Consider the following 13,824-nt stretch of genomic DNA (forward strand, 5'->3'; position numbering starts at 1 on the left):
GGATTCCCTTTGTCTGCCTGGACATTTTGGCAGGGATGGACATCGTTCAAACAAAGGCCCATGTGGGCAAATACAGGCAGAAAAACGGCAGCGTAACCTTTCAGGAGAGATCGGACACTTTCTGATGGACTCTCTGGGGGCAGCTTAGCCCACAGCTGCCTGCGGCGTGACATTTTCTGGTGAAGGAGATGGACGAGCCACCTCTGGATGCCGCTTCACACCAACCCTGAGCCTGACCCTCTGAGATGATCCCTGTGCTGGATGCCTCTGGTGGCAACAGTTTCTCCAAAATTGATCTCATTCCACAACAAACCTCTAGCGGCTTCTCGATTCATCTGGTTTACTTGGCTCTGCATTTAACAGATCCTCTTTTAAGGTTGAAAGAGGGTTTGATGATAAACTCTGCGATTCCTGGCATTTGCAGGCAGTTCTGGATCAAGCTCTGAAAGAGGCAGGAGAGGCTTGTTGGAAGGATCCCACTGGCCTTCCCATACGGCTGAAACGCTCAAAGGGAAGTAAAGCAGCAGATCCGTGCAGGACTCGAACGAACCAAGCCCGTTACGCTACCACATGTCAGTAGTCCCTGCCTAGGTTGATGTAATGCATTAGAAACAAGGAAAGCTGGTTCCGAGCCCGAGAACTGAGTTGCTGCAGGAAGCCCAGCGCCAAGGTGCAGCCCACACACCAGATGCTGCCGGGATGTGCTTCCAAAACGAATCCTGCGGGCATATGGCAGCAAGGGGATTGCCAGGACACAGCGAAGGAAGAAGTGACATGCGTGATGCCCCACTAAGCTTGGGGTGGCCAACAAGGGTCTGCGAGCTTTGTTATGAGTATGCATTTCCCAAAGGTCAGTTATCTCGGCACTTGGCAATGCTGCACTTCAGCTGGTAGGCTCCACTACGGAGCAGAGCAGGCACGGGCCCGTCCCGTGCTTTTTTGTTCATGAAGAAGGGAATGGCAGTCGCTGGTGCCATACTGCACAGGCCAGACTGCAGTAATCCAAGAGATGCTGGCAGTGACCTGGCTCAGGTGGAACCGACTGACTGCAAGCAAGAGGTTCCCCGTGGCATTGGCCATCCTGTAATTAAAAAGTGTTCAATGCCTCCAGTGGGAGCTGGATGTCCAGTTTGGGGCCCCCCTACCCTTACTGGTTGTGCAGAGAAAGGATCTTGCTGGAGTAAGTCCAGCCAGCCTTCGGGTGTCACCTAGGGCCATGGCAGCAGGTCTCCTCGGAGGACAGACTTTGCATTGGAAAAAACATCCCTATGGGAAGGGCTCTCACGGCTGGATCCTGGGGAAAAGGGACAAGATGGGGGTCCCAGCTCCCAGGATGGCCACCCCACCCCACCGCACCCAACATGTCCCAGGCAAGCAGGCAGCATGGGATCCTTACCTCCAGGATGGTGCACCGCTCCGACTGGCATTCCACGTCCTCACAGGGCTGGAACATGCCCAGGGTGACGCAGTTCAGGAGGATGACCAGCATGCTGACGTGCTCGAACCAGGTGAGAGGAGAGCGTTAAGGAAAGCACGGCTTCAGCGGCCATCCATCGGGAGGGGGGAAGCTGAAGCACCGCACCATTTACACATCAAACAGCCTCCACTCCTCCCAAAAGCACAGAAGAAAACACTGAAAAACATCACCGATTTACTAAGGTTTAAAGTTTTTGGCAACTGAGGAGAGGGCCTTAGAAAGGGTACTCCTGTTGAGATGAAGGGACAAAGGATGCCTTTCATTTCCTACACACAGCAAAGTCAGAGAGGCACAACCAGGCCGATGGCTACGCTTTCCATCTCAGGTGCTTTCCATCTCAAGTCCTCCACATTGCCATCCTCTTCTCTACTTCATGCATGCCCAGGGGCAGCCGAGAGCACAGCCGCCTCTGTCCTCCTCCCACAGCAACTTTCATCTCCAGATCTCAAAGGGTTTTACCAGTGAATCATCCCACACGTCCGCTAGCATTAACTCTTTCACTAACAAGCTTGAGAAAGCGAGACAAAGAAAGATAAATTAATTCAGACACCACCAGAAACCCCCCTTGTACCTGGTTCCTTGCTCCAACCAGTGAGGCTGCTCTCCTTGTTTCCGTCTCGACCCACGGGAATGGGTGCTGAATGCAGGCTATCTCCTTCCTACTGGTTTCTAAGTCTCAAGGAGCTATAGTTCTAGATCACTCCAAGGATGAAGGCAAAGCAAAGCCAAGTTGATGGCACAAGCTGGTAGGGACAAGGACGGTGGCACGTTGTGATATGGGATGTAAACCAGGACGCACAGCACAGGCTTCGAAAGGAATGGAAAGAGCTCAAGGTTGGATGTCTCTGGTCACCAAAAAAAAAGACCATATTCTCTTCCAGGACCGACCAGTGCTCAACTGCACTAACATTAACCAGTTTCAAAGTAGTAATTGGTGATTTGCATCGGTGCAAAATAGGCTCGGAGCTTACAATTACTGCGGCTGGTATGACTATTAAAAATAATTAAAAAAAGATCTGGGGGAAGTAAACAGGAGTTTCACAAATTAAGCATGAATGAGAGAACTGTTCTTAGGAAAATAATTGGAAACATCTGTGTATGAAGAAACCTTTATGCTTTCAAACACACAAGCGTACGTGAGCAAGGGATCACCGAGAAAGATGCACATAGACATTGTCTTATTTTCTGATAACAACAATTCCCCTGCTCTGGAAACCTGAACAAAACTACCTAACATATTTATCCCTGCTGCTTTTATAAGTATTTTATCTGGCATTTTAGCAGTTCAGCATAAGATCAGGTAAGTGCAGGGCTGCAATCTCAAACTACTTTTGCACACACGCTCTCATTTATCCAGGTTAAAAGCAAAAAAGAGAAATCAGTGGGTAAGGTCCTGCAGCTTCCCTAAAAGCTGAACCCAAACCACTTCTCGTTTTAGAGAGGGCTTTAATTCAGAGCTAGGAGCACCTCGGAGCTGGAGACCAAACACGTCAGACTTGGAAACCCACCTGTCTGAAATGGAAATGCATGATATCAAATAAACAAATGAAATAAAAACCCAGGTCACCCTGTCAGCGATGCAGAAGGAGCTGGAGCAGGCAAAGCTCCTGGCTACAGCCCCAGAGGACTTGGGCATCGCTGAAATACCAACATTATTTTTTTTTTTTTTTTAATTTCTCCCTCCCTTCAATGCCTTCTTTCTGATTTTTGACATCTTTAGGGGCTCTCTGGATCCCCTTCCCTTTTGCCTAATTAGAAGCAGAGTGGTAATCCTGCTCCGCAGAGAAAACAGCCCGCATCAGACCCAAACAAAGCCCAACCCGTGGCCACATCCTACTTACGATATTTGCATTGCTTGATGGGATTCATGTGGAACTCCCTGTAAACACGGCTCCCGCGCCATTCCCAGGGTGCCTGCAGTTGCATTCATTTCACTTATTATATTTGGAGATTTATTTTTTTTTTTGCCTTTAAAGTAAAAAAATAAAACCACGTGGATTTGGAAATGTTAAAAAGAAATAAAAATATAACTGTGCCGATGAATTAGGTCTCCTGCTTCCCCCCGGAGGAGGGGAGCACATTGGTCCTGTACCTGGTTGCTCCAGCCTTGCTCCTCCATCCTGCCCCACTGCCGGCTTCATCCCCTGCTGCTCCAGCAACGGGGAATCGTACAACCTAGGCTTTTCCCTGCCACAGGAGCGATAAAGCTTTTGAATCCGCCATCCACCAAGGGTTGCTGGTTGCGTTACTGTTCTCCGTCCTGCTCCCCACTGCCTGAGCCCTTGTTTCTACCCCTGAGATCTGTTTCTAGCAGAACCGATCAAGAATTAGATTTTGCTTTCCATTAGAAAACACTGACTGGTCAAAAGTGAATCGTTGGCGTGGACCAGTTTTGATGGCAACATTCAATTAAGGCAGACTTTTTTGCGTAAAACATGGAAGAGTCTGTCCCCAGAAAGGCAGAGGCACAGCCCGTTGCCGAAGGGAGTCCTCGGGAGCATGGGGAAACCCCGATGGATGCCAGGGCCTCCCAACCCCCTGTGCTTTTCTGGCTTCTGGGCTGGTGCCTGTTTGCTGCTCATCATGATACAAAATGACAAACATTTCAAAAAGAAAATTTTCCAAGCAGAAAACCTGCCTGCCCTCTGGATCCGGCATCTGCCCCTGATTCATGATTTCAGTGGAGTGACCGAGGCCTAAGGCTGAAGATGTTCGTGGCGTAAAGCCCCGATTCTGCTGAGTTACCCTGGACCTTTGTTCAGGCGCTCTGCTCACCACATCTCTAAAAAAAACTTTTTTCGTTCTTTCTTCTAAATGATCTAATTGTGGTTTTTCTGGTTAAATAACCACCTGCATGAGAAGAATTGTCAGTGGAGTTAAAATGAATGCCCCGATTCCTTAAAGACAGGCAGCGCCACCACGGTCCATTTAATGCCAAAGACAAATTCAGTGTCTTTCAGGACGCCAGAAGAGTTGTTTTAATTTTCTAACAGAAAAAAGAAAGGCTCTCCCTTAGCTTTGTGGCCACAGACATTTAGAGGCTGTCAGCTCAGTCAGCAAGGGTCAGCCACAGCTGCGAGACGGAAAATGGCAACGATACCGCATGTAGAAAGAAAAGAGACAAAGGAAAACTTGTGTTATCTTTGAAAAAAAAGGCTGGAAAAAGTGGAAGAAAGATCCACTGTAGGGAACAGTTTTGCTTTGGCCAGAGAACGGACCGGAGGAGGGGGGAGGAAGCCCCTGCTCAGGGCTCAGGCCTTTCCCAGGGATGCTCCTGTCCTCCCTCATCCCCAAACCCTTCCCGAGGGGATGCGGCTGGAGGGGTCTGAGCTGAACGGTCCTGTCCCTGCTCAGCCCCTCCAGCCCACCTTCTCCTCCCGTGCCTACGGCTCCCTCAAAGGCATTAAGCTCCTGCCCTATTTATTTTCACATCAGATTAATGACAGTGAAATCCCTAATTCGAAAGCGGGACTACCCCGAGTGCTCTGCCCTAACGGGACTAATCCTCCCTCCCTCCGCTGCACAGATATTCAAGCGAATTTCAGTTCACTCTCCCTTTCCTTGCTCCTGGCTCTGGAGAAACCCCAAAAGCTGTGCTTTAACCCCTCTCCGGCTGCTTTCCCAGAGCCCCCCCAAAGCCATACGACCTTCAGCAGCCACGTGGAGATGCCCCAAACCAAACCCCTGGGCAGTGGGAGGTGATGCTGCTTTGCAGGGTGGGGTTGTAGAGGGCATCTTATCGCAGCATCCTTCCCACGGAGCCCGGACCAGTCTGAAGTGCCCATCAAGAAAGAAAAGCCCCATTCTGATAATGACGGGAAAACACCCAGAAGAGAAAAAGAGAGAGGAAAAGGTGAGAAAAGTCCAAGAGCAGCCCAACACCGGGCTTGTGCCAGCAAAGATGTGGCTGGAGACAGAAGTCCCACAGCACAGAATGGCCTCGTGGGTGCCCCTGCAGCATTGCCGCGCACCCTGCCTGGCTTTTTTGTAACCAGGAGGTCAAGGAAGGTGAGGGATGGTAACACCAAACTCCGCCATACGGGGCTCCTGCTCGCACCCCCAGTGGCACTGGCTCGGGACAGGACTGGCGCGGGGTCCTCCGGCAGCAGCGGTGGCTGCGACCCGCTAAAACCGTGACTGTGCAAAAACGTGTACTTCTGAGTTACCATGGAAACTGCTGCTCTGGAGGCCACCGAAGCACCACCCAATTTAAAAGCAGCCAACTTTGCGACCAGGAGATTTAAAAAGAAAAAGATGCAAAGGGGAGATCTAGACTAACCGCTGGAGGCACAGATAATTGCAAAAGATTTGCTTAATGTTTCTTCCTCTGCCACAAATTCCCGGGTAATGACATCTCCAGCGTATCTGGGCCGAGCTCAAATCCCCCGGTGCCCTTCGGGTGGGAGCTGGGGAGCGGCAGAGCCCTGCCTGCCCGGGGGGGCTGCTCCCGGCCGCACAGCCCCGCGCTGCGGGATCAAAACAGCCTCTTCCACTAAAATCTAGCCCCGAGTTTAGAAATAGCAACACAAAAACCAGGCTCTGCCCCAAAATGTTGTTGTCCCCACCTGCTGTTAGTGCTGATGCTCTCCTGGTGCTGATGCTCTTGGGCAGCTTTTCACACTGTTTTACTGAAATCGCCTCCAGGGAAGGACCAGTGGCTTGAGGATGAAGAGCTCTGGTCACCAGAAGATGCCTCAGCATGGGCAAGACTTGCTTTTCCCGCCGACCTCTGCCGTGCCAGTTTAGCTGGCAAGGCCTTGACTCGATTTAAAAAGAGAGATGGGAATTCAAGGGTGTGTTGAAGCTGTTGCTCAAGAGAAGCTCGAGTGTTTCCAGCAGTAAAACCAAATGGCAGGAGCACAACGTAGAGAGCTGAGGTTGGGTGGCCGCTCATGGGCTCCACATCACCTATAGCCACTGGTATCAGGGCCAGGCGATGTGTCTGAGGAGCAGGCAACCAAAAATAGGAGCTGTAGGAGCTGTGCGTGTCCTGCCCAGAGGGAGAGCTCCCGGCACCTCCTGCCTCTGTCAGCAGCCCCTGTCCTCTGCCACCGGCAGTGCGGTTCGGCAGGGCTCCTCTGTCACCGAGGCAGTGACACAGCAAGACTCTCATCTCCTAAGGACATTACTGATGAATTAAGGAATCCAGCTAGCACACACAGGGAAAAAAAAATAAAAAATCTTTAAAATTGCTCTCTGGTGGGTCCAGAGCGGAGTGGGCCATCAGAGTCGCCTTGCACCTCAGGATGCAGAGCCGAGCACACCGAGGATGCCTGCAGTGCTGCGGCATTTCGTAGCATCAACAAGTTTTCTTAATGCAGCAAGTGCTTCCTGAAGACAAGTTTGCAATTGGCCTCCGATTTAACTTTTTCTTTTCCTCTCTCCCTTTTTAAAGCAGTTCACCCGTGACATTTTGCATTGCTGACCTCGGGCCCCAAACCGAGGAGCAGAGGAACGGGGCGACCCCGGTGTCACCACCTCATCTCCATCTGGTGGCATGCAGAGGACCTGCCCACGGGTCACACGGACGAAATCCAGAGGGAGAACTTTAGCACTCTGTCCTTCAGACCCTCACATTTAACTTAAAAAGAGATCTTTTAAATTTATGGCAACAGAACAAACTTAAGCAAAAAGCAGGAATCAGCTGCGTCGTCACTGAGCTCGCAGCTTTGCACTGGTTTAGCTCAACTGGTTTAGGCACGGATCTAATGAAACTGGAAGACCAGCCCCAGCCAGGCCTGACGGCTCCGTCTCCTCCGGAGATGGTTTGCACACCATGACATGGATGGTTGCAGGCAGAAGAAAAGAATGACTCTGCTGAACTGAAAAACGCCAAACCCAAACCCAGCGTCCCCCAGCTCCTTCCCGCCGTAAACCTCCGATTCTTGGCCCAAAAAGAAATGTAAAATTAACTACAATGATGCAACATGGATCTCTGTTTCATGTATTTTGGCCAGCAAAACAACGTGGATAGTTCCTGTTTCTAGAAGACTTCAGGTCCTTATACATTTGCGCAATGCTGTACGGGGATTTCTTGGCCTGCAGGTCAAACCGTAATATTTTCTTTAAAAATCCGAAGGTCTTCTTGAATATAAAAATGAAAAGACCTAAAAAAAGACAGTGCTGGTCTTGTTAGAAAGCTAGGTTTTCAATATCTAATTTAAAATTGCACAGGTACAGAGTAGGCTGCCCTGTCTGCAGCCCTGTGCCGTGTCTCGTTCACTTTGCGTCGGTCATTTCCCCACTCCAAGTAACGCACAGAAACCTCCAGTGACGTGGGTCCAGGTCAGCCTCAGACGTACCGTAACGCAACCGCTCTCCTCCGTTAGGCGATTCGGCCAGTCCGTGCCTCCCCATTTTCAAGGGGATAATCCCTACCATCCGTCACTCTAATTCTAAAAATATTTCTGCAATAAACACAGCAAAAAAATGCCGGGACTGTATTACCGCTGTGTCACAAACTCCTTTGCTTTCATCCCGTGCCTCGTGATGAAGGACACGCTGCTTCAAATTCCCGGGTCCTTCAGGGGGATCAGTCTCAGCTTCATTTAAAAGTTCCCCTCCCCAGCCCTCACCTCTCCGTGCTCGCGTTGGAGAGAGGCAGGAGCCAAAAGCCCAACCGCCCAGCAACTGAAAAGCAGCAAGACAAGACCATGGCGCTTACTATTTTCACATAATCTTATTATTTATAAGCCAGTCAGCGGATTTTGGAGACTTAACCCATTATTATAAACGCTTGGATTTGGCGGTATTGTGATTGTTACCGTTATCAGATCTGTACGTACTGCCCACAATGCGGAGGAATAACACAAAGCAAGAAAAGCCAAGTTATAGTTACAAGGAGAACATATGTTTACAGAAGAAGCAGCCAACTGAAGTTTCAGTTTTTATAGTCTAAGATGTGACTAATGCACTAAATATACACACACACACATATACACACACACACATCCGAGAGACTGGGATTTTCAGAGCGCTCTTGGTGAGCTGGGTACGTACCGCTCATCGGAGAGCAGCAGGACTCGGGCGTGTAATTGCCCCTTTGCAAAAGCACTGCCTTATTCGCCTTTAGAAATGAGGCCGGTTGGAAACCTGAGGACAGGCTTGTAAACCATCCAACGCGGCACCTGTCCTCCGGCAGCGGCAAGAGTGCAAGCGGCTGCAGGAGGAGAGGCTTGTGGAGGCGGGAGAGGGGCTCTATCCTCCGCCCGAGTGGTCCAGCAGGCCCCCGAGGCCACCAGGATGCCCACCAGCTTGGTCATCCTCCAGGACGAGACGGCAGCAGGGCTCCTGCAAAGCTGTGGAGCATCGAAGCACTTGCAGGAGAAGGTGATGGGGACGGGGGAAGAGCAGGGGACGGGGTGGCCACGGCTGCTGCCTTGTCCCACTGCCACCGCATCTCTGTGTCCATCTCTGACTGATATATGGGCCACCCGGCAAGGTTTGGGCATGGTTGGGAAGCTGCTCCGGCGTAGAAATACTGAATTAAAAGTACCTAGGTGACTGTTTTACCAGTATTTAGAGGTGCTGCCCAAATACCGGCAAATTACAGCAACAACGCTTCCCATCCCCTCATGCCACCAGTGCCAAAAATAGCTTTAAAAGTCTGCAATATTCACCTCATCCTGTATTCTAAGTAACAGAAAACAGCCCAAACTCAACGATGTTTGGTAAATAAGAGCAGGGGGGGAAAAGAAAAAAAAAAAAAGAAAAAGAAAGAAAAAGAAAGAACAGAACTGGAAGAAAAATGAGTCAGAATAAAATTCCCAAGAGGCAGCGCTGGCTGGTGCTGGCATAATTTTAAGGAACATTCTTATTTTTAAAAAGTTGATTGATTAAAGCTATTTTTAGTGCCCATACTGCACTGGATCATTCGGGTTCGTTTGCTTATGAATTGTAAAACAAAATGAGGCAGCTGCACTTCAGAAATATCTATCTCCCCAACAGCACCACAAACACGCAGACCAGAAGTAATATTTCAGCCCGAAAGACACCAAGTTGGCACATGTCTTTGGAGATGGGGCTGACTGCAGAGAATTCTTGTTTAAGAAAGGATTAGCCTGAGTTACTGGAATATTTGCAACCCACTAGTTTGCTATAAAATAACCATAACGGGACTCCAATCCGGTACCAGCCCTAAATGGACCTTGAGCAACAGGCCGCTCTGCCGGGCTGCTGCAGGATGTGCCTTTCTCCCCCAAAATGTGAATACTTCCCTTTGCCTCGCACAGCCAGAGATCGAGGAGCTGATCTTGGGGCAGAGCTCCTGGATCTGGCCCCTCTAGATCATCTTTGGCTGAAGCACGGCAGGTTGCAGCCCTGGGCCTCCCGGATGTGCCGTAAGTGCTACGGCCGGGGCATCCCAATCCTGGAAGACTTCCCTGTTGTGATGTTCATCATCACGCAACGCAGAAACCTTCCCCCGGCTCCCGAGACCCTTGCACGAGCCCAGAACTCCGCAAACCTGAGACCTGCTGCACAATGGATTGTTGTTCAGCCAGGAGAAGAGAAGGCTCTGGGGAGACCTTAGAGCCCCTTCCAGTACCTGAAGAGGCCTACAAGAAAGCTGGGGACTGTTGGCAAGGGCGTGTAGCGACAGGACGAGGGGCAATGGTTTAAACTAGAGCAGCGTGGGTCTAGATCAGACATTGGGAAGAAGTTCTTTGCAATGAGGGTGGTGAGACACTGGCCCAGGTTGCCCAGAGAGGTGGTGGAGGCCCCATCCCTGGAGACACTCAAGGCCGGGCTGGATGAGGCTCTGAGCAACCTGGTCTAGTTGAAGATGTCCCTGCTGACTGCAGGGGGGTTGGACTAGGTGGCCTTTGAAGGTCCCTTCCATCCCAACACATTCTATGATTCTATGATTCTAACGGATGCCTTCCGTGCCCAGGTTGCCCACGTGCCCTTTGAACACCTCCTCTTTGGTTTTGGCACTCTGGGCAGCACCAAAGGTATTTGCTCTGAAATCATGGAGAAGGTGGCATTTGTTGTGCCAGGGAAAAGTCGCTAGTGTGCAACCGAGCCATTGCAAATGGCCAGCGGTCCTCAAATAACGCCCCCTTACTGACAAATCCCGGTAAGGACTGTAACGCAGAGATCAAAGCTTGTTCACAGCTCATTCAACGGCAGTAAAAAAGAGGCTAAATCCATCTCATTATGCACCTTAAATCATTCACCTTGCTCAATCTTTTGGAGCCACAATGAATTTAAAAGCAGTTAACTCCAACTCCTTGTCATGTGTCATTTGTCAGACAGCTTCATTTTCCCTGCCTGTTGTCACAGCTTTGTGAGGCTGTGACGAGACGGGGGATGCAGCAAGTCGCAGCTATTGGGGATTAAACTTCAAACTAATAGGATGATACAGGCACAAAAGCACCTCGAGGGGTGCACATGCTCGCGCTGCTTCCCGATGCGGCGCAGTCGATGCAACACTAATCCCCCCTGTTCTTGGGGCTTTTCAAGCATAAAACCAGGATCCGTAAAACCCGAGCGCTACCGTTGCTGTTCCCTGCCACGTGCCTCCCCCAGCACAAACCCGTCCCGGCAGATCTGGTCCCTCCCGAACAAGCTCAGCAGGGAAATCAAGGCAACGCAAACCATCGCTACGCCCAAACCCACGGGGAAAACCTCCCCACGTCAGCCCGCCGGCACGCATCACCCTGGAAATATCGCCTCCCCTGCCCGTGTGAAATTAGCGCCTGTTAGCGCCCGGAGTGATGATAGCAAATGGATTTAGCATGTCGTTAAGGCATCCTTAACTGCTCCAAGATGCCCCGGGAGGAAACAAGGTTGTATTGATTAAAGTGACATAAATGGACTTTGGCAGAGCCGTGCTGCGCCGGGCCGGCTCGGCGGCTGCCCTCTGAATTTTCATTTCTATTATATGATGGAAAACACCATCTTACGTGGTTTAAGTTCTGCAGCTGGAACCCCGCAGCCGGACGGTGCCAGAGGAGTCGGGGTTATCACGGTTTTCCTGCCTGTGAAGACTGCTCTGAAGCCCTTGAGTGGCGGGTTCAGACCATCCAGGAAAGCCGCTCTTCCTGCCATTTCCACGCACCGTGACAAAAACCCTCAGTAATTCAAAGCATTTTTAATTCAAAGGTGCTGTTCCTGATTGGCGATGGGGCATGGAGATCTCAGGGCCATGGCCAGAGAGCCAGTCCCTACCACTTCACCCAAAATAAACTCAAGTGGTGTCTAAACACATCACAACCCATTCAGCCACCAAATCCCCTAAATCCACCCAAATGAGAGCGCTTCATGCTCACTAAATTCCCAGCCATCGTTTACCCAGCAAGGAGACAAGGACAGAAACAGTGTTTTGCCTAGTCCCCTCCGCCTGCGTGACTCACTTGATTAAAATACATATAAGCACCTATCGAAGCGGTGACATGCGAGGGTGGGCAATCAGAGCAGGTAATTGCTTGAGAGAGACGGGCGCGTGGGTGAGACGCCAAATACTCGGGGAAACAGGTCAGGGAGGGCAGAGAGCCGCAGCCGCATCCTCGGGGGCGGCTCAGTGTCATGGCAACTCGGGGCTGCAGCTTGGCTTCCTGAAACGATGCTGCTGGGGCGGTGAAGCCCGGGCGGGAGGTTGAGCCCTAAATATCTCCCGTGCCAGCTTTGCTCCGTGGTGGGCAGCGCGGGAGGGGGCTGCGGGGAGAAGAGACGTGGGTCACAATCCGCCTGCCACCGGTCGTGCCCTCGCTGAGTTCGGCTCACGCAGCGTATGAAGCGAGGGGGCAGCGCTTTTGGGGTTTATTCCGCTTTTCTGGTCTTTGTTTTCTGTCTGTGGGTAAACGCACACGTGCTTTTCCCACCGGGAGACACGCAGGCGGGTTTAGAGCAAATACCGCTGGCCTCACGCAGCTGGTGCGTCGGCAGGTCTGGACCAAGCACAGTTTCTCTCATTTACACCAGTATCCTGATGAATTAGCTGGGCTGAGGAGGGGACGCAGCATTCCCCTGTGCCCTCGGTGTTAAGAGCTGTCACCCGCGGGGGACCACGCAGGTGACAAACATCGCAGCAGCCCCTTCTGAGGAAGGTCAGTGCAAAGATGAAGCTGCTCCAGGGCTGCAGTTCCCCTGGAAACACATCACCTTTGCATCCCGTTTGCCTTTTCCCTACACGTGCCTCTAGCAAAATGCACGCCGTTCCCAGCCTGCGCTCGGCTAAATTGCTCCACCAGCTCGCCGCCGCAACAGCGCAACCCTTGGGAAGCCCAACTCAGCTGGAATCCTCCAAATAAAGAGAAGAGGATGACTTCGTCTTCTCTGCCTCATCTATCCAGCCAGGGAAAAAGGGCTCTCCAAGAAAAAGCAAGCAAATAAATTAAACTTTGCAGAAGCGCCGTGCGGTGGGTAAGAAAAATCCCCTTTTACAGATGGGAAATATCAGCAGGGAAGGAGGTTGGGGGGGATGCTTTGCGAGGGCCAGCGCTCCGGCTCGCAAGCCCAATTTGCACCCACGCAGTGCGGCACAAGCCAAAGGAGACAAAACGCAGCCCCGTGCGAGTCGCCCAAATTGGGGTGGGCGTCAGGGAGAAACTGCACCCCATCCTGAGCCCCCCGAGCCACCTCCCAGGCCAGAATAACCGGCATCACCCGGGCAGGGACAGCAGGACCTCAGGCTGTGTTTGCATTAGCAGGATGACAGCTAGTATTTCCCATGGAAATACCACTTGTGGGGATATGGATCTCACTCTAGGGATTATCGGATCAACCGATCCGAGTGACGCCCTCGCAGCGGGTACAGGTCTCTCCTACCCTTCAAAACGGGGGTCGCAAACCCCCGTGCAGCTGCATGGGCAGACACCACGCGGGGGGTGGATGCCTCGACCCAACCTCATCCAAACCCAAATGCTCCTCCAGGTTTCCAAGGGCAAACAAAAGGCCGAAAGATAAAAGACGCTGGAAGAGACAGAGCTGTACTTTTTCTCGCCTTTGTCCTTCGCTTCAGCTGAAGAACTGCGTGGGATTACAGATGCAACGTGCCCCAGGAACCCTGGGGATAGCGTGAACTGGTCTTCAGATGATAAGAGGACCAGAAAAACCTCTCGAGGGACCAGCGAGCCCAACACCACCGTGCCCCCCCTGGGAAAGGGCCTGTGTTTCCCCGGCACAGGCTCCTAGATACACACTTTGTGCTGAAATGCCCCACGCTGCAATAATTTCAGGATGAATTTTTAACCCGATTCTCAGGAAAGAGGAAAAAATGTGTTTTTCTTCCCTGCCTTAGACGCCTCAGGTGTTTTACACACGGTTACCATCCCATCATGGCGTTCAGGGCTGGTGCTCGCAAGGCCTTAGAGAGCAGCCATGGAGGTTTTTTTTCTTGTTTCTAC

General features: G+C 51.4%; 1 protein-coding gene across 3 annotated transcripts in view; it reads right to left on the reverse strand.

Moving 5' to 3' along the window:
• The window catches only part of CACNA1H (calcium voltage-gated channel subunit alpha1 H), a 252,900-nt gene that overhangs the window by 124,173 nt on the left and 114,903 nt on the right, over nucleotides 1-13,824 (reverse strand). For all 3 annotated transcript variants that reach the window (XM_054211965.1, XM_054211964.1, XM_054211963.1), the window contains exon 3: nucleotides 1,397-1,508. In XM_054211965.1, the coding sequence (XP_054067940.1) occupies nucleotides 1,397-1,508 (112 nt within the window). The remainder of the gene's footprint in view (nucleotides 1-1,396; nucleotides 1,509-13,824) is intronic.

This window comes from Rissa tridactyla, chromosome 8, assembly GCF_028500815.1.
Source record: "Rissa tridactyla isolate bRisTri1 chromosome 8, bRisTri1.patW.cur.20221130, whole genome shotgun sequence".
NCBI classification, from domain to species: domain Eukaryota; kingdom Metazoa; phylum Chordata; class Aves; order Charadriiformes; family Laridae; genus Rissa; species Rissa tridactyla.